Source organism: Salarias fasciatus, chromosome 16 (assembly GCF_902148845.1).
Source record: "Salarias fasciatus chromosome 16, fSalaFa1.1, whole genome shotgun sequence".
NCBI lineage: Eukaryota > Metazoa > Chordata > Actinopteri > Blenniiformes > Blenniidae > Salarias > Salarias fasciatus.
The window spans coordinates 24,546,778-24,570,401 of record NC_043760.1 but is presented as its reverse complement, the minus strand read 5'-3'; the positions used below and the strand labels follow the sequence as shown (position 1 = coordinate 24,570,401).

At 41.5% G+C, this 23,624-nt stretch overlaps 1 protein-coding gene across 1 annotated transcript in view; it reads left to right on the top strand.

Annotated features, from left to right (window-relative positions):
* The window catches only part of gpc6b (glypican 6b), an 82,996-nt gene that overhangs the window by 4,966 nt on the left and 54,406 nt on the right, over window positions 1-23,624 (top strand). The window contains exon 2 of the mRNA XM_030112100.1: window positions 15,562-15,720. Within this exon, the coding sequence (XP_029967960.1) occupies window positions 15,562-15,720 (159 nt within the window). The remainder of the gene's footprint in view (window positions 1-15,561; window positions 15,721-23,624) is intronic.

Below are 23,624 nucleotides of genomic sequence, written 5' to 3'. Positions count from 1 at the left end.
AATAACAACGCTCTATGCTTTCCTCATTTACAGCATGTGTCATGTGTATGTATGTATAATTATTTCAATTTCACTTGTTTTTTTATTGCCATATGGAAACAAAGCCGGCTTTCTCTGCAGCAAAAAACTATATTTTCTGAATACATAAATAAGAGTGGCAATAAAAATAAAAAACACATGAAAGAGACGCGGGCTTATTGAAGCTTGGCCAAATACTGTAAGCATTGTGTGCCTTGTTTATATCGCTGACAAGCAGCTGTTGTCATATAGGTTACTAAAGGAAAGATTCTGCTTTCGCTGCCACGAGAAATTAATGTTTGTCAAACTCATTTGAGCTAAATCTCCTGTGAAAAACACGGGATTGAAGCGACTCTCCAGAGATGGCGCGGCAATAGATGTTTAATGGTTTAGGAATCATTTGAAATGCGAAAGAATGAGCGCTCTTGTCAAAAAAGAGATTGAATAGATGTTAGTTTGATCCATTAGTTCCTGTCAACAGCTGCCCAATTAAATTCCAACCTGGAGACACTAAGAGATAGCCTTTTTTATTTCTCACTTAAGAAGCTGGAATAAACACATTTCCAGTAGTCATTGATCCAGTTTTTTGACCAGTGCAGCCTACACATACTGAATGCTTTCTCACTGACACAAAAATAGAAGCCCTTCAGTTGGTTCCAGTTTATTCTAATCACTTTTAACCAAACGTCATTGATGGATTTGACACCGTGCTGCTGAGCTTAAAAATATTTATTTCCCCAAAAGTGAAGTTTTAAGTAGTCGATGGGTGCTTGGAAGGATTAAATATAAGACTAACTGTCACTAACTCCTGTCAAATCTTAATTTATGAAAAAAAAAAAAAAAAAATAACCCCAATTCCAACTGGATTTTTTGACGAGTCATTTTTCAGACATTTTGACACTTATCTCTCCCTCGCTTGCCGTCTCGGATTGTTTTACTTTTTGAGAAGTTTGATGTCGTTGATAAAATCTTTTCAAGCCATCTGCAGATCATCTTTTAAAAAAAAAAACAAAACTCCAAAAAAACAAACAATCCTCAGGATGTGTGAGTGTGTGTCTAATTTTTATTGACATTAGGATGACTGTGACGTATATTTGGTGCTTTTCCCCCCTGGCATCTCATCTGCCAGTCAAAACGTAGCCATGGTGAAACAAAGCCCACTCCGAATGCCTCGTCGCTGTCGTTGGATCTATCTTTAGCCGCGCGTCTGCCACTCCTGTCTTGTTGACAACGTCTGACTAGACATGATGTGCAACTGGAGAGGATGTTTGCCTTCGCGCTTGCACCCGAGGACGGTTCGTTGTGCCGCGATTCGGCGCAACCGCGGCGGGGGAAACTTCGCACGCCGTTTCGGCCCAGTCGCGGCCTCGTCCTCCGGGCGACTGGAGGACGCCCGCGCCGTAAGGAGGCGTAATGGCGGGTGTCTGCATTGTGAACTGTAAATGCTGAGTGAAAGGTAATGATCAGTGCGAGTCTCAGGGCCGTCCAGGTCCCTAAACAGCCACCAGCTGCTGCCCGTACTGTAGTCCTCCGCCATGCTCCACTTAGCAAGCTGATGCAGACGGCAGAGGCTCGCCGGCTCACTTCTCGTTCTCGGAGGGGCTTCTAGGCGTGCGTCCCACACGGATCGAATATCCAAGCTGGACTTCTCAAGCCTCCACCAGGCTTTTATTACATACTGCTCAATAAATATCAAAGCCAGACATAGTGCTACATATGCTGATTATGCTGCGCTTGTCACTCCTAAATGCGCTGCACACGGCGTGAGGGAATCCATGCATTAATCTTAACTGTAACGATGTTGGTGCACCTTACAGCAGGGTACGTGGCGCATAAATATTCTGTAGCTATTACCCCCAAGGTCAAAGGCATTGTACTTTTTGGTTTTATATTTATCTTCATGACATTGATTTGTACAAGGATGTTCGATTCTACCTCATTCTGTTTGTTTTCAATTTGTAGATGGAAGGAAAAAAAAATGGCATCGCCGATTTTCCTTGTCAATCTGCACTGGAATTCATGTTTGGGTTAAAAGGGAGAAGGTATAGTTTCAGAGAGTTTTATGTTCAAATGTCATATTATAGCAGCGTTTTGGGACAATCCCGTTGGAAACAAAATAAATTGTCAGAAAAACCCATTTCTCCACAACGCCTTCTTCAAAGCCTCCTAAAAATGTTTCTTCTGGAATGATAGAGGGCAGTTGTGCATTTTTATTTCTTTCCCCCCCGAAAGACATTTTTTTTTTTTTTCATAGTGTATTTAAAAAATATTTCAATATGAAACACCATATCATTGAGTCAACACTTGGCTGTTTTATCATGCACGGAGCCTTGCACATGACATGTCGAAGCAGAATATCTTGACACGCTCAAAAAAAAAAATACTGACACATTTGCTTGGAGTATGAAACTGTTCCAACATCTTTATTCCTGTCCTTTTTCCCTTCACGCCGACTCTCCTGAGGATGAAGAACACCATCATCCCATTGTACTGCGCCGCTTTTATTGTAGACTGTTTTATGTCAGTGAGAATTCATTTCCTCTTGAACCTGTCCTCATTCACCCAAGGACACATACCCTTCCGTATCAGCATCCCCCAGTTATTTAAAACACGAACATGCCTTTCATTATGACTTCTGACATGACCCAAAATGTGATAGGAATAACGTCATTCGCTTTTTGATTGATGCGAGTTCTGACTTGGGCGGGAAACTTGGCTATTCTGTACACAACGCCCTCTGGAGACTTTGTTCAAAGTGTCGAGGAAGTCCACGAGCCGAATGCACACAGCCGTAGATTAATGCTGGATTTCATATGCATGGTCTGCTATTATCCGCTACAGTAGGACCAAAAGATATGGCCTCATTTTTACATGTGGACTTCTTGTCGGAGTATTATCCTTCTGTTAGAGGGCATGTTTGCTTTGTGCTACAGAGAGCGAGGGATGAAGCTGAACTATTGAATGCATATTACATTTAAATTGCCTGCATGTCTGAAAGCATATGACATGCGCTAACATCGGATGACATTCAGGTGACGCCCAAGGTGCCTCATTTACATATTCTAACGTAATAGACATTCATTTCTTTCTGTTATATAAAGCAGGGCAACACACTGATTTATAATAAATGAAGAAATGGAAGGAGAGAGCTCTCTGAATGTGTTTATGGTCAGATCTATTGAGCCATTTCCTTTTACACATGACGTAACGGAGGACCGTGATAATGTATTCATAAATCGTATTTACACTGTGGCTTACTTGCAGCGGTTGTATTTTTGGTTTTCTGGTTCACTCACTCACTCAGTCACTGTTTACCTGTTGATGTAAGTCTCCCGAGACCTCACAGTAGTCGCAGCAATTATTCTGTTACAGTGCATTGTGCTTGTTTTGATTCAACGCTGTGACTTTACTCTTGTTTCAGTCTTGCAGTCCAGAAGTATTCACATTTTCACAGCCAGATTCTCACTAAAAAAAAGAAAATCTACAAAGAATTGCTGTACCAATCAACCATTCTGATCCTGATTGACATTATGCATGTCTCCACATACAAAAAAAAAAAAAAAAAAAAATCAAAATTGTCCATTCTGACTCCTTTTTGTCAGAACCAGCATTAACCTCTGAAGCAATCTGAGCTGCAGTGGCTCGTCGGTTCGATCGGGGCCTGTCTTCCCTCCCCACGTGCATCAATGAGTCTCGGCCCCCATTAACCTGTCACCTGTTCATCGCTTTTTCTTCCTTGGACCACTTTTGATAGATAGCGACTGGGAGCACCCACAGGACCTGCATTTTGGGAGATGTTCTGTCCCACCTGTCTAGCCATCACAATTTGGTCCTTGTCAAACTCTCTCAGTCCTTTTTTTATTTTCCATTTTTGTGCCTCTCACCCCTTTTAAAGGCCATATATTAGCCCTTTAACAATTACTATTATTATTATTATTATTATTATTATTAGGATTATTACTTCACTGGACAGTTTGCACAGTGTTATAGCTGATCAGTTTTTTTCACTGTAATTAGAAGCATCAAGGTTAAACTCACCCATAATATTCATGATTTCAGTGAGCTGATAAGAGTTTTATAGCAATTCAAGTAGCTGAAATCCAGGCTACTTTTTTCGGGGTGAACTGATGTCAGGAGGAAGAAAAAAGAAACTGCACCGACACAAGGAATGTTGATCTCATTAGGACTGACGGTGGCTTCAAGTGTGAATCCATAAAATGTTTGTCAGGAGGAACCGTGGGACGGAGCAGATGGCAGAGCACATATGCTGTGCGTCTCTTTGGCCAGGTACACTGAGGAATACTTCTGAGAGTTGGCCTACCTTTGCCGGTATGTGCAAAAACTTGGACAGTTTGAAGCAGCCTGAGTCACAAGTTAAGTCGAGGCATATTAATTTGTGGGAAGCGCCTCGTCCACGCAGTTTCGGAAATGTGTTTTGAAACTACAAATTAGAAGCTACTTCAGCGCCTCTAATGCTGTGTTGTGATTACAGTTTCGGGTATGTAAATGTTATCTCGCTGGTGATTGCATCTTCCATATGGTTTTTCTCTCTTATGCTCCCATTTGAGTGGTTTCACCTGCCCTCTTTTGAAAGAATCATCCAAGAGGAACATTTAGAAATGTTATTGTACACATCTTTCTTCCATAATGTTGGAACAAAAAGAAAACACCTGCATACCGTTCAGTATTTTCTTTAAACATTTAAAAGCTTAGACTTATTGAGTGAGACTTGAGTGCAAACAAACCTGAAATGATTCAAGGTCTAAACACAACATTTGAATGTGACAGACGAACTGAACGGTTCTGTGGTAATGCGTTTAATTCTGCTGTGATAATTTGCTCCATCTTTCTTTTTGAGGATGGGGAATCAGAGGTTTGCTATTAACACCAATGTTGACTGATCTTTTTCGGAAGACAACAAACTTTTAATCAATGTGACTCTTCATAATTAAGAAGGTGTGATGTTGTGGAAAGGTGTTTTAGTAATCCAGCAACCCAGCTCTACCGCATACTAATTAAACAAACCGACACCTAAGAACGTGAAAAGGTCAGTTTCTCTGAAGTGTTAGTCTCTTGTAAGGAGCAGTTGAGGCTTAGATGCTTGAGAAGTGAGCAGGTTGGTGAACCTTTTCTGGACTGAATCCACTTCTTATTGGTCACCAGAAAAGAAGACTAGGGCAGCACGAGAGGACGAGGTGGCTGCACAGATCTCAGTACTGAATCCGGAGCACCAGGACGAGCTGACATCTCAAAAAGGAGAGGGATGGAGCAGCCACCAGCTTTATGTCGAGGAGTTGGTCCTGATGGAGAACAAACTGAACAGTCTGGCCACGCTCACAAAGGCAGAGCTCCAGATGTCAGAAAAAGAAGTATGAAGCTCTAGAACGGCAGCTTCAAAGCGAGATGAAGGCGAAGGAGGAGACCGTTCAGCAGAGAGAGGGGAGCTGCTGAAACGGCAGAAAGCTGGTTCTCCAAGGAGAAAGACTGGGCAGAGAGCAAGGCAGGTTCTCATCGACCAGGTTATCAAACTGCACAGCCGAGTGTCCATGAGAGACCGGGAACACGCCAAGTTGAAAAAGGAAAAGAAGAACGCACAAAAAAGAGCCACCCAGTTTTGTGATGAAGAGAGAGGAGCTATAACAGAGAGAGAGAAAGATATGAAGAGGTTGAGACAGAGGAGACGGTCTAGACGTGGTTCAGCACCGTCCAGTTTTTCAGCAGTTTAGTTAACTGTCTCAAAAGTCAACTGTCTTCAATACAGCTGACCGCAGTGAGTGCCTCCTTATCAGGCTTTCTGCCGAACTTGGTGATGGAACCTTCATGAGATTCAGGTGTATTGAAACGAGGAGAAATGGAAAAAAACATGCAGGGCTGTGACCCTCCAGGATCTGAGTTTCAGACCCCTGTGTTTGCTTGCTGCTCCTCAATATTCACCCATCCTGAGCTCACATTCTCACAAGGGTTTACTCCGGGTACTCTTTAAGGGCCAGATGCTTTTCAGCGTCTGTCAAGTGTTTGGCTGGAGCAACAGGTGAGCGATCTGGAAAGATGCCATGCCTGGGTGATGAGAAGTCCTGATCCTGATGGGTTTTTGTAAAAGCAGTGAGGATGTGTGCCGCGGTGCCGGGGCAGGTCTGTTTGGTATTCTGGGGGTGGCCAGTACTCCGTTCACATTGTGTGCCTTGGCAGTGAAGACGGAGCATTATGGTGATGTGCATGGCTCAATGCAGGGGCTTTCTGTCATGTTGCTGGTGGCTAATCATTTACAGAGAGAGCGGGGGGCTGGTGGGTCTGGAGTGAGAGCAGTCTTGTTGAAGCTGACCTGAGCTTGATCTTCTAAAAATGCGTCCACATGACTTCTTGCAGATTTTGAGGAGATGGTTGCTCTCCTTATGTGCCTGTGCATGTGTTCCCACCGTCCACATGAATGCATGTTTGAATAAATGCGATCAGTCCAGGAAGTACCGTTACAACACACCCTTTTCCCGTTGTTGGCTGGGAGAAGACGGAAGGTTTGATGGGTGTTCATGCCAGAGTCGAAGCTTGAGCGGATAGGCCAGAGGCTGTGAGTGCTGGTCCATCATAAAACTATGATCCAGGGCTGAATGGATTCCTCGAGTAATTCGATTACTAAAATACCTTCAGGCAAAGTTCTCTGCCTCGAGGCTTCGTTTAATTCACTGCTATGTGCTCGATACACGCACAGTGCCATCACTTCCGCTTTTGATACCATGAAGCCGATGCTGAGCCCGGAGTGGAATATCTTCTTAAAAAGTCATGTGGGATTACTGCTATGAGCTTTTTGATTAACTTTTTTGGTCATCTTGTTTGTCGTCTTTAAAATCCAGAATATGCCACTTAAATAGACTCTTTTCTTTCTTTAAAGAAGCAGCTACCAGGGCGATTATTCCACCAGACTCTGCCAATAAAAATGTTTATTTCAAGAAGAGTTTAATTAGTTGTTCATTCAGCCGTCTCTTAATATTTTGTCATTTTAAATTAAGCTTAATTCATTTAATTTTTTAAAATATCCAATTGCAATCACCAGAATAATAGATGAAATACTGGATTAATAAAATAATCAAAAGCTGCAGCCCTGCCCTTATCATGCACTTTTGTGAGCTTGTCTATGAAATTAGTCTCTTGACTATCACTGATGTGAGTAGTGAGTGTTTTAATGTTTTTGTGCATTAAGTAACGTTGGAATTTAGTTTTGTATGGTTTATTTTCAGTTACATTTAGCTCAGTATAAGCAGTGAATCTTGTCTCCCAGTGTAATCTGGGTAGAAGTCATTACGGGTGGTCTGGCGGTTGTGGAGACGTGAGAGTGGCAGAAGAGAGGCCCGAACACGGACTCGTTCGGCTAGTCTTTCACAGTTTAAAAAAAGTCAGCACTGACAAGTATGCATTGCAAAGTAAGAACCCATCTCAGCGGGAAGAAGGTCAAATTTAAATATCCTTGTAGAGCGTCATAGTGATAATAGACTGCTTGATTTGACTGACACTCCATTTGATTAACCTCATGAGAGTGGCGTGTTGTAATTGCAACTTCTGATGGAAGGTGTTAATAAACCGGAGTGCATGAATATCCTTTCTCTCATTAAAGCTCAACTTTACATTTTTCACAATGTTGTCGCCCAGCTAACAGAAGTGACACAACATTAGTATGTATTGAATCCGCTGCTGTTTTGCCATTAATATGTTAATATCTGCTCTGTGTGCACGTTAAACAGCCCGGGCCGGTTTGCTTGATGCCAAGTGAAGCCATGTATCCTCCTGTCGGCTCTGCAGAAGCGGAGGACGGATACTGGGTTTTACAGTGGGGTTAGGCCGGGACAAGCCTCTTTGTTTCCTTGCTCACCGTGCTCTTAATACGGAACGACTTGCCGAAGGCGAGCTTCAATACCAGGATATTAGTGGAAAATGCTTTCTGCATGCTGCCGAAGCATACGGCTCGCCAAAGATCACAGTCGACCTTATTGAGAAATCTTTACTGGCTTTCACATCAGCCAAACATGAATCCCCCTCCTCTGTATTTGCATGATTTCTGACCCGTTGCCAGCAGATTTTAGCGAGATGCAAATATCTAAATAAAGCTGTCCTGAAGCTGTGGTCACATTTTTTTAGTTGAAGAAGATTTTTGTTTTCTCAACTGTTTCCAAAAACCTTTTGCAACTCTCATGGGTCACAATAAGGCTGCTCTATTTTCCGTTTCCTCTCTAAATAAGACACATGAGGTAAGACAAAGATGCTACCAGTGAAGAAAAACTCACTGGAAGCACAGTTGACATATTTTTTTATGATAGAAAATTTGAACTGCGGGAAATGTTACTTTATGTGTTTGTATGTGTGAATGAGCCAGTGAAGCAACGCATTTCACTCTTCTTTTTCCTTAACAGTTTTGTAATGGCAGCGTGCTGTTTAATGCTTCAGATTCGCCTCAAGCTGTAGCTATACTAACAGATAATTGTGTCGTATACTTCAGCGATATAAAGTACAATATGGCATCATTACCAGTTTGCCGTTTCTTTGAGTAAAACCTGCTGAGTTCTATAAAAATGCCACTAATGGAAAACAATACAGTGTCTTTCAGCGAAATCTTCGCCCATTTTCAGCGTAAGGATCGATGTCAGAGAAGTGAATCATGTGGCAGGATTGCTCCTACAAGTTTCTGATGTATCATATTCTTTCATCGTTTAGACTTGACACCTAAATGAATCTCGGAGAGAAAAGGAAAGTCATTTCCTGAATTGGTTATTACAGTAATTGCACTGTAAAAGCTCACGGGTGAAATCGACACAACAGACAAGTCTGTCAGCCCGAAAACTAGTTCAGTTCAGTTGGATTAACTTTCAGAAATTTCTGTTATTTGCACACTCATACTAGGATATGTGCATTTTCCTTCAGTTACTGAGCGGCCTCTGAGGTTTTATGGCTTTTTTCTTCTTGTGTGGCTCAGCGATTCCATGGTGGTCCGGGTTTTTACAGGTGCTTTTACAGCTGATTCTGAGTGGTTTTCACCCTGAGTCTCACACTTGTGTGTTTTTTTTTTTTTTTCTGGTTGCATTATATCATATAAAGGAATAAAAAAGACATGTTGGCATTAGGGATGTCCCAAATGAATTGGTGGATATCAGATCAGGCCGATGTTAGTGATTTTTGATTGATCGGGCATCGGCAAATCCAGCTCCTCACCTCAACAATCATTTTTACGTCAGCTGCCGTCCACTGAGTCCGGTTTGTGACCTGTTGAGTAAATGGCAGAAACACTGTGGGCAGCGTTAGCAATCCAGTGGGCGTCATATCAGCAGTCTGGAGGTACAGTCCTACCTGGATTATCCTGCAGCCTGGTTATCCGGATCTGTGGATCCGCAGAACGTGATCTCCATTTGTGTTCAGGTGCGCCCAGACATGGTTCCAGAGTTCAGCCTCGAGGTGTTGTGGTGTCGTGGTCCCCAGCCTTTATTCACATCATGGGCCAGATTTATGTAACGTAATTTTTCTGCGAACCGACAGTGTATGAAAAGGCCTTCACGAAGGCTTAACGATGCATCAAAAAAGAAACTGACGAAATCAAGAGCGGGCAGTAAGTGCTGAAGGAAGTGAAATGCTTTTTAAAATAAAACTAATTAAATTTAAATATAGAATTTCAAAATTACATTTTTTTTCTTTTTCTTTTTTTTTTCAACCCCATATTCACAATATAGCAACAGCAATGTAAATATCGGGAAACTGTCAGGATTGGCTGATGCTTAAATCTGTAAAAATATTTATCGGTATCAGGGCCAAAAATCAGCTGAACGGTTATGAGAAAAGACGTAGCTGTGATGTTTCTGGCAGATATTCCGATTCCGATTTGAAACTTCAGTGCAACCCTCATAATGCACAGTAACACATTTAAAACAGAAAATTGCTTCATGCCATCTAAACATTAAATGCTGAATACTGTGATGCAGGATGAATACTAAAAGGGAAGAATTGCTTAAAAAAACAATTCAAACAACAACAACTTAAAACATTGCAGAGGAACATGTCCTTGACCAACGGCAGTTACAACTGAAGAATTTAAAGAGCCATATTGGGCTGGTTTTGTTTTTTCAGATAGCAGATAGGAAATTGCTTGTACATTTGCAGCTGTGGCAGCTTGTAATTTGTGGTCTTCTGTAATATAGTGAGAGAGGTTTGCAGACGGCCAGTGTCACGACATCCTGCGATAATTTCTCGACAGCGTCAGAAAGTCCTCGACAAGCCGACACACAACACCGCCGCCGCCTCCAGCTGCTCACCAACCAATGGGAATGTAGCAGAATGTAATGCGGTGATCAACCTGACATTGGTGCGTGGGATGGCGAAAAAGAGGACGACCTTGTCGAGACAGCAGAAGCCTTGTCTGTACAACGTATAGACAAGCGCTCCTACCGTTACCGCAACATTGTCCTTGCATATCGGTGCATGACCCGGCCCGGGTTATCGTATGTCTGTGGACAACGTCTCCCATTCAGTGAAGGTCGACACTGTGCAGTAAACCAGGTTGTCTGATGGAATCATGCAGACTGTGGCTTAAAAAATAAGAAATTGCAAAGTAATTTCCCAATTAAATTCTTCCTCTGATAATTATACTTTGTGATTTTAGTCTCCAAATAATCTGGACTGCATGTATTTGTTGTTCAGAAGCAATCTCGGCATCGTGATTGTATTTATTTTTAGAACACAACGCTTGTTCATTCTTCACCTACAATGCCGTGACCTCAATTCATGGAGGCATCAGTCTTTCATATGTTATTAATATGTGTGACTGCGTCAACCTCTTTATGACGACGGAACAAGTGGTTCTCCCAGCAGTCAAAGAACGGTCTGGTCCACACTCGCCGCTGTCTGCTGCTAATGTGTGGTCCGCGCTCCGGCGGATAGATTGTCTGTGGAGCTACAGTGCTGTTTTAACCTTGACTTGGAAGGTCGCGGCACTTTGCTGAGTGGTGGAGTCCCTTGAAAGCTCCTTCCCATATGTTGATGTACGACAGGCTTATGCCGAAGTGATGTTTTGCTCTGTTGAGACCGCCGGAGCACGCAGTGGGGTTGTTGTGTCAAGATGGATTTCTTTCCCTCTTTCTGACAGATCTGATGAAAAGACTGCACTCAAACTTTGTAGCCTGCGGGACTCGCTTGTAAAGTAACCTCTTTTCTCTTGTCTGTCTGTGATATTAAACAAGTTTGGGAATCCGTGATTTGTGAAATAGGCGGTGTTTAGAAAGCGTTTTTCAGTCCGGCGTTTTTGATCTGTGCAGATTGGTGAATGAAGAGTACAATGAGTGAAGAGATTCTGCTAGAACTGAGAGCATTTTGATTATTTTTAATGTCCGCTTAAGCATGCAATGAGCGGTATAGCTGAAATATACATCAGTATAATATATATTAATCTCGATTTTCACTCATTTTAGTCTTTTTGTTGAAGTGGCCTGAGTTATATTTCATATGAATGAATCCTGACGTTACGGTTTGTCTTTGTGAGTTGAATACACTTATCAATGTGTTCCCATCCTGTTCTAGATTTCTTTTAAAAACATTCAAACTCGATTATAAGACATTTAATCTCAACGATTCATAGCGATAGCTATAATTCAGTCATTTGAAAAAGCGTCGGCTGAAACGTGTTTATTTAGCTGATTTATTGTCTCATTTGGAAGTTGAGAGGATATTCCCCATCGACATGTTTGACAACACCCACTGCCCAGCAGAAAGTGAAATTAAACATTAATGGTACATTAAACAGATTCCCATAGGGGATGGAGACGAGACCGTTCAAATCATATTTTTCATTCCATGCTGTTTCTGTGAGAAATGAACAGAGATACTGAGAGAGATGCTTCAGTATGTCTGCATTTCTCATTCTATATGGATTTTGTACTCGCAGAGACATTAAAACACTTTATACACCTAATGCGCTCTTTAAATCAGTTTACGGAGAGAAAAGACATGAAAGCAATGTCTTTTTTTTTCCCCAAGAATCATGCTGCTAGATCCAAATTCTAGATTCTGCTGCAACAGACACACGAGAAATCTACAAATTGTGTTGCCGTCCGTTCATTGTCTTCGGTCTGGAGCACATCCCAGCCAGGGCTTCCAGGCCTGCGGTTTTCCTGCTGAATTGGGATACTTTTGAAGTGCTTGTGCCTGGGCAGACCGAGTCTGGCTGCAAATTACATGAATAATATCTTCGAATAAAGATTCTGGCTTGTTTATGCGACTGCTGCTTTTACTCCCCGAAGCACATTGATAAACCTGGAACCTGTTTGCTTATAGGAACTGACCTGTTGATATACAGTACTGAATAATCAGCGTCATTGTAGTGTATTACTGTTTATAACCAGTGTACATGACTCTGTCCTGCTGTATGTTGACTTCTGGTGTCAGGCTGTTTTGAATGAACCAACACAAACTGTTTTTTTATTTCTATTTAGAGATTTTACTCTAAAACAGAATGTTATTATTGAGAATTTTATATCAACATATCCAGCTTGTAAATTTTTTAAAGAGCCCCGGGAGCACAATCCAGTTTTTTATTTTATGAGTTTTGAGGTTTATTCTTGACTTTAGTGTCAGCAGAGCAGGGACAGGTCGTCACCTTCTCTCCTCAAGTGGAAGTACAGATATTAGTTCAAAGAAATACTCGTCCTGAAATGTATTCAGGTTCAAAAGCAACTGTAACGATCAGGTGAAGCGATATGCAGAAATCTATAACTAGTCCTACTTTTTCTGTTTTTGGAAGATGGGGAAAACTGTTGAATGACGTTCAAAGTAAAATCTTCTTATAAACACCCATCATAATGTTGCCTTGAATTTCTCAATATAATCTGTCATCAAAAATCCAGCTACGTAACATCATAGAGGCAGTGAATATGGTGAAATACTTTCTACTGAGGACTATTTCTGTTTTGGGGAAATTAGATGATACACATCATTAACATTTCAGTAGAGCGCCAATGTAATCAATTATGTAATGTGGGAGAATATTTTAAAATAACATATTGCATTGGAAACCGCTGGTCAGTGAAATCACTCCATATAAGACCAAATGAGAGAATAGATCACAAACTCATGTTACAGAAGACACAGCATGCCGTCGTTTCTCCCCATTCATGTATGAAACAAGCAGCTCATTTTCTATAAATGAAATAGTGTTATTCCTTGTAAAGCGTTTCATTGGAGACTGTTAAACAGTCCCCCCAATATCAGTCGGTTTGTGAAGCACAGTGAGAATCCCAGGGTTATGTAGAATAGACATAAAAATACTTCATTGGTATGTGAGTCTGGTTCTGCTTGAGGTTTCTTCTTGTTAAGAGTTTTTCCTTCTCCTCTGTCGCCTATGCCTGCTCATGAGGGATTGTGGGCTCTTTTTTTTTTGTTTTGTTTTTTTGAATGTTAAGAGCTGTGAGATGACTATGTTGTATTTGGCGCTATATAAATAAAACTATCATGAAAAAAAGTGGTTTGCAGGCATCTATTTTAACTGATTCATATTATATGCAGTCTTCTGGTAAAATGTTTTGAGTTAATTAGTTTTGTCCTCTAACATGAAATACTGTTTAGTAAAAGTAATGATTTATTTAATTGGATTATTCATAAACGCTAAATTTCATTCAGGCCTGTCCAGAATATTGTAAATTTATGGTGAACGTGACGTCAGCATCGCCAGAACGTGTGACTGACTGAAGAATTGTGCACTGAAGCTCTGCATGTTAACAAATCCGGCCAATCAGACGGAGCCCCGCTGCACTTGACTGTGTTGACAATGGGCCGTATTTCACTTCATTATTCCAACATTGCATCAGTCCTGATGGAAACGAGACAGAAGTCAGAAGCACAAAAATCAAACCAAAGGGACTAAAAACAAAAAAAGTCACCAACCTGCTCTGCTTCTGAAACGCTGCTGGTGGGAACTGCAGACGGCACTTCCCCCCATTTTTTTTTTTTAAGGAAATAGTGCTGCCACTAATGAGTTATTTTCTAATACTTACACTTTCGACTAATTTTTTGAATAATCGGCCAATCTTAACTAATTAAAAAAGAATCGAGAGACTGCTGTTTTATTTCTGTTGATTTATATTTTTTTTTATAGGAACAAAGCCTAAAATCTCCATGACAAATGTGAACAATAAAATGAATTAAATATTACCAAACAATTGCATGCATTGATGTTTTTTCAGCATCACTGCCAGACAGTCTGCATATCATCCACAGACAATCGTCCTTCTGAAGACTCAATAAAAAGTAGAGACTATCCCGCTGTTTCATTAATAATCATATCCTTATGTTGTCTTTTTGAATTGAATAGTTGTAGCAGCGCAGTGCAGAGTGGTGTGGAAGAGAAACACATGAAACCAGGTGAACCTGAGATGGGACGCCAAAAAGACTTGACTGATATTTTTAATACAGTCGTGATTGTTAATGTGGCGTTCATCCAAACACTACAAAATGCTCGGCACGGAGTACACTTCTTATCACACGCGGTCTAGTTGATGTCTAACTTGCTTACCTGCAACGAAATTGTGACCAAGCATTAGATTATCATGATTGCAAAAGCTAATATATAAATTTGTGAACTGTCGTGATGCCAAGTTGCATAACTACCAACCCTTCAAACGCCTGCCTCCACTTAAAAGAAAAAAGAAGATTTCTTTCAAATAAAAAGACATTATCAACAACCATCAGTCCTTTCAGCTCTGTAGGAGACCTTCCCCGCTCCTCTCTGGCCCTCTTGAATAGTATCAGATCAATACTGCTGCACAAAGCTGTGTCACATATCAGACACTCCTAAAATTTCCCTCCTATTGACCACAAACCGCCCTTTCAAGATGTAACAATCATCTCTATGAAGTTAAACTCCTTCTAAACCGCTGCTTCTTCTGAATGTGTCTGGGATATTTTAAGGCTGCTTTTTAAAGTTTCTTCAATCACTGTTGAAGGACCCGGTCTGCGTTCATGAGACTTTTAGTCATTTTCATATCAAAGCCCCCGTAAAAAGATAGCTTTGGATCGTATAAGCACTTAATAAGGCACTTCTCTCTATTTTCTTTTTTTGACCTTAGAGAACCTTTTTCCACACAGCCTTCCACCTCACTGACAGACTGAAGGTTTTCCACTTTTTTGATTTTGACTCTGGTTTTTGTTTCAGTTGATGTGTTTCTGTCTTGAATTACTGAGATGAGACATGAATCCGTATTATCGATGCCGTTGTGCATGTGCAGAGGACTCAGTTTGCCCTGTTTGGATGCAGACAGACACTGGTGTGTTTCAAAAACGCCACACTCCGGAAGCCATTTCCAAATTTTGCTGTTTTTACGAACTCGCATCAATATTTTCACATGAACCAACGTCCAACACAGCACGGAAGTTGACCGTCGACCCCCCACAAATGGGGTGAAATGTGTCTGAAAGGAACTTTTGACAGTAAAGTTAAGTTGGCCAAAAAGCTTCCGTCGTTCCGAAGGGCATTTAGTGTCACTTTGGTTTGGGATAAAAACTCTGTCGGTGTGTGTTTTGCAGGTGAACATCTCCGCGTCTGTCCTCAGGGAAACACATGCTGCACCCAGGAAATGGAAGACAAATTTGGCCAGCAGAGTAAACAGGACTTCGAGAACCTGGTAGATGAAATGAGTCATGTACTGAGGAGCACCTTTGTTTCGAGGCATCAAAGATTTGACGGTAAGTGGTTTTTTTTTTTTTTTGTCCTGAACTCAAGTGCACTGCTTTCTCTTTCATTCAGTCTCTCTCTTTCTTTCCTGGATTGTTTTTACCAGTTGCTCATTGTGGAACACGTTGCCGCAGAAATGGAAATCAAAGCTCTGAGACTGTATACGTGTTAATTTGAAAGGGTTCAGTGAAGTTCTGCTGCTGTCCTCTCTCAAGACTAGGCAAGATTGTGAAAATCTCATTAATGTGCCCGGGCCTGGAGAGCCCTCGTGTTGGATTAGACAAACATGCCTCCTTGCGCAACAGATTGACAGCCTCAGCGGCGGCGCCGAGCCAGACTGCATTATTGAGGTTGTTTGGTGGTCTTGTGCGCCGTGTGATCTCGCCTTAAACCTGCAGCGACTGTCCTGACCGCCGCGCGTCCGCCGAAGGAGAGGATCCGCTCATTACCGAAGCGGGCCACGCGCCGCTCCTCCACCTGTCCCTCTCGGTGTCCTCCTGCATAGAGTTCGCTCCTCCTAGTTACAGTTTAATGAGAAATAATAATCCTTGGAGCTACCGGCGTGAGATGGTGGGAGCAGCAAGTCTTGACTGCGGACAGCAGTGGAGGGCGCTGGAGGTGAAGCGCAAACATCTGTTAGTGTTTTCAGTCACTTTTACATATTATTGGAAATGCTGCGGAGTACCTTTTACGCATCTTTTATTGAGTTATCACTCAGGAACTATTAGGGGAATTGCGGCATGTTACGCCTACCAAGGTTAGCTGTTTTATTCATTTTTTTTTGTCTCGGATTGTAATACTTTTATATGCTTTATCCAAGTGGAACATTAAACCTTGTGATTATTTCTACTGAAAACCATGAAAAGCACAGCGGTTGTGAGATCCTTTAACCTAAAACACTGGAAGTTGTTTAGATTTCTGTCGGAATGTCTGATTGCCCACACAGTTGAGATGAATTATGTTGCTGTCTGCTGGAGACCGCTACTGAAACAATGGTTACTCCGTCAGCGCCGGCACAAGCAAACTGTTCTTTTGTGGTCCGCTCGAAAACGACATCGATAGTGTGCTTTACAAGACAGAGAAACATCAAACGTGCAAGAAGTCGAGAAAGCCAAAGAAAATCTTTTTTTGGCTGACAGATTAATTGACTCTTGCACTATCTCTTATGCTATAGATCCTAAAAAACAAAACAAAAAACGGCTATGTGATTCGCCAGATCAGCAAATCTCAATTATTATTATTATTATTATTTTTTTTACATGGTTTCTTCCAATTGCAAATGCATTGCAGAAGAGAAAGCACAGGCTAAGCAGTCCCTGCATCCCCCCCTCCATAGCTGCAAGGTCAGAGCAAAGGACAAATGCACATACATGTCAACAGAAATAAATACCAGAATAAAGGATGTATTAATAACAGTCCACTTTAGGGTAAAATACCCTCCAGGTGCCACATTTACTGGCAGAGAAAGATGTTCTAAAGCATGTGTGTATGTGCGTGTGTGCGTGCATAGAAGAAAAATGGGACTATGGGGGCATTGATAGACCTCTCTGTATTAACAAAGGTAAAACAGGACCCTGTTGTCTAGTAGAAATAGGACTCTGAAGCCTCATTGAATATCTGAGGTGGTTTTGTATTCATATATCATTTGTGGGAGGATCGGGCTTTTTATCATTTAACTGTGATGCATTTAATGCTGCTGTTAGTAATAAATTCAAGAGGCATTTCTTATCCTTCCCCTGCAAGCCTGCAGGTATCCCCACAGCACCACAGCGGGGTCCTGGAACAATCTGCTTCAATGTGTCTTCTAAGAGATTTGAATTCTTCTCCCCACAAGGTGCTCCGCTTGGAGGATGACCAAAATGAAGAGTGGGACTGGCAACTCGTTTCTTCAACATGGACTTGCTTACTTTATGCTGTGTTTGGGTATAATTTGGAGCGTTTTAGAGAGTTTGATGTTAATGGTTAGTACTTGAATTTGTGGTCCAGACAGAGCACATCTCCTCCCAGATGCTTGGTGGTTCGACCTTATTCGTCTCTGCCTTCCATCTCCGCTTTATGTGCCGTTGCATTATGTGGTTTTCTAGTTAATATATGTGGCATACCTGACCTGTTGGTTACTGGTCTCCTTTTCCCAACTCTTGTTAGAAGCCTTTCGGTAGGTCTAGGTGCTTTGTATGAATTGATCTGCTGATCATCTTTAAAGTTACTGTGGGGGGTGATTGGTGGTTTCCTGCTCTGAGGTTATCACATTTAGATGTTAGACCATGATAACATATTCGCCAAGTTGAATATCCATCTCTTTCATTTTGACAGGTCCTGCCTCACAACATGACTCAATGTTTGTTGCTTCATAATCTGTCAATATTCTCTCATTGCATGCTAATGAGATATACGTGATATATATATATATATATATATATATATATATATATATATATATATATATATATATATATATATATATATGTATATATATATATATATACAGATACAGTCATGCCAATGTATTCAAAAGAGCAATACGAACCTTAACATGGAAACAAAAGTCATTTTATTCTTCAAAGGTAGGAGGTCAAAACATAGACGTTGATCTGGAGCTCTCTAAATATATCCAGCGTCAACAACCCAACAATGCTTGAGTGATTTATTGTGCAATTTAATCCTCAGAAGTCAATGTCTTGTCTTTCCACGCTTGTGCTTTTCAAACTCTTCAACAGATTATATGAAAGGACCGCGATTGGGTTTCAGCGTTCAACTCTCTGATGATTGCACGCTGCCCAGAAACTCAATGTCACAAGTGCCCGTCCAGCGTCTGCCTGCACTTTTTCCAGGAATCTGTGTTTCTCGAGCTCATATGTGATTCCTGGAAGCATACATAAATAAATGCTATTTTGATCGTCTGCTGTCAGGCATGGTGAATGTCGTGAGGATGCCTCTAGTATTGAGGGAAATGGGGTTTTTTTGTCCAGCAGCACTTAAAAGCATGACTCCAGGCACCCCTTTATCTCTTGGGGCTTACTGCCACTGCTCATAATTTCATTACCGTCAAAACACATGCCATGTGCAGGTTTTTCTGCAGGAGACTGTGTGTCTGCCGAAGGGCTCCGCTGCCGACCCATTTGGAGAAACGAGATAAGAAATGAGATAATGTTCGCTACACTGCAGTATACAAATACATCAGATATTCTTGAGTGAAAAATGAATTGGAAGATAACGATTTCTCCAAGCTGCATTTTTAAATGAAGTTTAAAAGCTCTGATACTGAGTCAGACATTATAGCTGAAGATCCAAACAATACAGAGCCTTCAGTTCTCTCAGAAGCCCTTTGCCATCTATTCTACACCTGACTGCGGAGTTCCGCCCACACAGAGTCGGCGGACGTGTAGATTTTCCTCTCCTTATGCAGACTGTGATGAGTGCCCCTGTAGCTGGTAGTAGCTGGACAGCCCACGCATTCCCGACACCGCAGCCTACGTGTCGCAGAGAGAGGGCACCGGCTCGACTTCGCCGAGACACACGCATGCAGAAACATCGCCATGCAGACGGCGGGGCTGTGTGAAGAAAACGCCGCCACACGTACAGCTGCGCCGGCTGGAAATGAGTCTTAAATGAGGTTTTCACCACACTTCACATCCAAAGATTTATAGGAAATGATCTTTTAGGAAAAAATGGACAAAGTGTTGCCGTGAGAGAGAATTATTTTCTATTGTGCCCATTCAATGCCAACTCAGGGAACATAATTGTTAATCAATGCTCGGCACTGGAGACCGCGAGCTCCACGCTGCTGTTTGCTCCCATGGAGCAATAATGCTGTCCACCTACTGCACTTCCTCTTTTATTAACTTACATTCACTTTGTTACTGCTGGCGCCCATTGTTGTTGATTAGATTGCTGTAAAGTTCTTTTACTCTTCACAACTGTTTGGGATAAAAATAAATAAAGAGCTGATTCTTTGCCTCTTCAGCAGTCATTGTCCAGGTGCCCTTGAGCAAGTCACTTAACCTGAAATTACTCCTCGAAAGCTGCCAACCATAGAAGACTGAATCCCACTGGCTGGCTACCAGGTGCAAATATGTGTGACTAGATGAATGTGAAGCAGGCCGGCGCTGGAAAGGCCATGCCGGCTCAGCACAAGTCTGAAGCCAGGGTGGGATTCCAGCAGAACGCCACAATGTCTCCGTCCCCGCCGGGTCATTAAATCACTGTCGCCACCGTGTTTCTGACATGCCGTGTGTCTCAGAGGGCTATTCTCCTCTGCACTGTTTGCTATTACAGGCTTTGATGTATAAAAGATGCAACCAGCAAATTGTTTTTTCTCAAAGACGATATTAATCTGAAGTAGAGGTGTCAAACATATGGCACATGGCCCCAAACTGGCAAGTTCTTAATCCTAAAATGAGTTTGACGGCAGTTAAATATGTTTGTGAACTAGCATGAATCACTCCAGCAGTCCGTTTCTCTTTAGGTGACTGCCTCAAATAATGTATCGGACCTTGAATATGTATGCTTTGATTCTCCAGCTGTGATTCACCTTGAGTACCTCCGCTTCTAATTGGCAGCGTGCGACTCCCAGTAGCTCCGCCACGGAAATTACCACAAAGAAACGGAGACACGAAAGGTCAAGCTGCCACGCTCGGCGCAGCGGCGGAGCACTCAGAGCAGCTCGCCGTACCGCAGACGGGCACTTCCTGTCAGGCCAATCAGCGACCCTGCTTATGATTGACGTCCTCCCAACGTGAACCGGAGGAGGCTGAATGCCAAGCCCGCTGTACGTTAGACTCCCTCGGTTAGACACGGAGCTGGAGGTTCAGTTCTTCTTTAGCTCTCTGTCACAGGAGCCAGCTGCTGCATGAGCGCCAAGGAGTTCAGATTTTTAATTTCTTTCTGCAGTTCACGGAGGTCAGCCTTGCAGATAAACTATATTTAGTTACTGCACGACAATGAATAGCTCACAAGAGCTGATCGGGAAGCAGTTATCGATTTGTTTTTACCAATTTCATGAAATTGCAAGTCTCTGTATTGAAAACAAATAATAAATATTAAAAAAACAAACCAATACAATCCATCCTGAAAATGATTTCCTACCAACTTGCGTCTGGGTAAGCAAGCAGTTGGAATGTTTTAAAAATTCACTTCATTTAGATATTTTTGCTAAAAAAAAAAAAGAAAAAAGGAAGCGAGTCTAGAATAGGTGAGAGGAATGTGGAGGATCCAGCTTCTACAAATGAATGGGATTGAGACTCTGGAGTAATTACTTCGAGTCGTTGTATTGACTTCTGAATTGCACATGAGGCCTTTTTTTTTTATTGTGGCCAATTATCTGGATGTTTGCTGAAGCAGGTTAACCCACGTTGTAAAATATCCGTCCACATTCATCCCATTAAACATCCGACCAGTTGTAATTAGTTTGTTAAAAAGAGTATTAAGAGGTTCTCGGTTCATTTTAGGTTTTGATTATAGCCCCGTGCAAGAATAAATATATTTCCAGTGGCTCTGTTATTTATGTGACCTGATTTAAAAAATGGTCTGCTGTGACGAAATGTCCTGAATCCACATTATTTTTGCATTTTTTTTTTTTTAATATAACATACCATATATTGGCTCAAATAGAGAGAGTGGTAGTGGAAAACCAACCATTTAATTCTTCTTCATTGGCCGGTCACAGTTCAGGAGACTCTCTTGTAATTAATTCTGCAGGCCACCTCCCATGAGGCCTCTCGCTGTAGATGTTATTCTTTTCACAGCTTCCTCGGATGCTTGCGTTTTATACAACCAAATCAAGTTGACTCCTTCGCCGTCTCCAGGATCTGTGGAACGCTTTATGAATGAAATTCACGCCATGTACCTTTTTTTCCCCCCATCATGTGGCTGGAAAAAAATTCAAATGGGAACGCTGTGTTTTCACGACTGGTGAAATAAGACGGCTGACATCTCTGACATGCAGGAGACCGTCCATCGGTCGGCTTCTGCAGAAGCTCAGGAATAGAGGCTTTCTTTTCATCACAGAAAGAGCGGCTGTGTGTAACCTCGGCACATCTCCCAGCGCGCAGTGCGAAGTTGAAGCCAAACAGCTTTTTTTCAAGTGAAATGTAATGAACTCTCTGCGAGTTGGGAGCGTTAGAAACGTCGCTGTCCAGCGTCTCGGCGTCGTTATCCTCCGCTCGCAGCTCCTCGAACCATCCATTTGGACAAGCGTCCTAATTACTAATATGTGTTTAGGATTTATGTCGGCGTTCCTGGTGATTTTTACTGCCTGACATTTTACTTATTTTATTGCAGAGTGTGATCCCACTCATGAATTTTTCTCTAATTAGGTTATGATGTCTTTCTCAACTTAATATTTCAGTTACTCAATTATACTGATGACATTCATGAATTAATTTTTCACTGTAATCGCTCCGATGCAGGGCTCAGAATAATATCAAAAATGCTTTGCCCTAATTACATCAATTACATTCAATTAATAACACGGCTAAACATGACCTCATTGTATTTTTTTTTTTCCTGAAATGCGCCTTTTTTAAGCTAAACATGTTTGGAAGCTGTCATTAATCAGCGTGCGTTAATTTTAGCAGATTCTCATTACTAAAAAGAAAACTCACCGAAACACAAATCATGCTGGAAGCTTCGCATATTTAAATATGAAACAACTTAAGTAAAATTTCTCACTGAAATACTTCACCCTAATGCCTGTACTCATGAAATACACGCTGTGGTAATGCACCTGAAGATGGAAGAGGTGGATGATTCCTATGAAAAATGGAGAAGTGAATGTGACAATGCGATAATTTAATCAGAGCATTAGTTAACAGGCAGCGGTTCTTCATGTGGAGTGTTAATGAGCCCAAAGTTAATTGTGAGAGGAAGTTCAAGTGTTTCATAAGCAAGTGTCATGTCATAAATAAGCTATTTTGCCTGATTGAATTGTTTTTTTTAATCTTTTTTTTTTTTTTTTTTTTGTCCTTTTGAGATGCTGGTGTTTTCACGAGGAAATGTGAAGTTGGAGAGTTTTCATTTTCAAGGATTACCTGTTTGTCACAATAAACCTTTCCAGCAGTGGTCATGTGATTTAACTGTTCAACAACGAAGAGCACCGACGCAGCGCCAGATAAACCGTCCCTCCGGTGCGTCGCTACCTTCCGGTCTTCGTTAATGTTTGTGACGTCAAATCCGTTTCTCGCTTGTCTGACCTCTGACTGCAGTTATTAAGCAGCGGTGCAGGAGGCGGGTTTTCTTGGCGTTTTGTTTATCATGTAAACTCAGCTTGAATGCAGCTTCCTATCAGGGGCGTTGAGATAATATGTGGCTTTAGGCAAAACATTTTCTGAGCCATGTATAAACAGCTGTTTGTGCTACAGTTTTGAAAATAAAATCTTTGATGTTATTGATTGATTTAACAAAGTAACATTTTTTTTTCTCTCCAGTTGTAATTTGAAAAACATTACTTACAGCATTGAGAATATCCTGACTGGAGCTTATATTTGATGGTGGCTGCCCGTGGAGATTTACCACTGTACATCATGTAATTAGCTCAAGATTCTGACTGGGATAAAAACACGAGTAGCTTACATGCTGTGATCAAACAAGCCTTAAACGCTTGTTTGTTTTTACTCATTCAGAAATGATAGAGGCGTAATATGAAGGGCGTGTCAGGCCGAGTTTATTCGTGTAGTATTTAGACATTAAGTTATTCAGTGTTTTACGAGAAACTGGAAATACTTTCATTCATTAAACGTAAAAACAAGACAAATGTCTCAGTATCTGTATTAATTGCCGAGTGTTTTAAGTCCTAATTCAGATGTTTGAGCTGAACTCAGATTAGTTTTCTTCCTGGGGTGAGGAGCATCGAAGCAAAAGGCTGCTTCACCTCGCTTTGGTTTGAGATAATCAACGAAGGATTTACTCAATCTGTTCC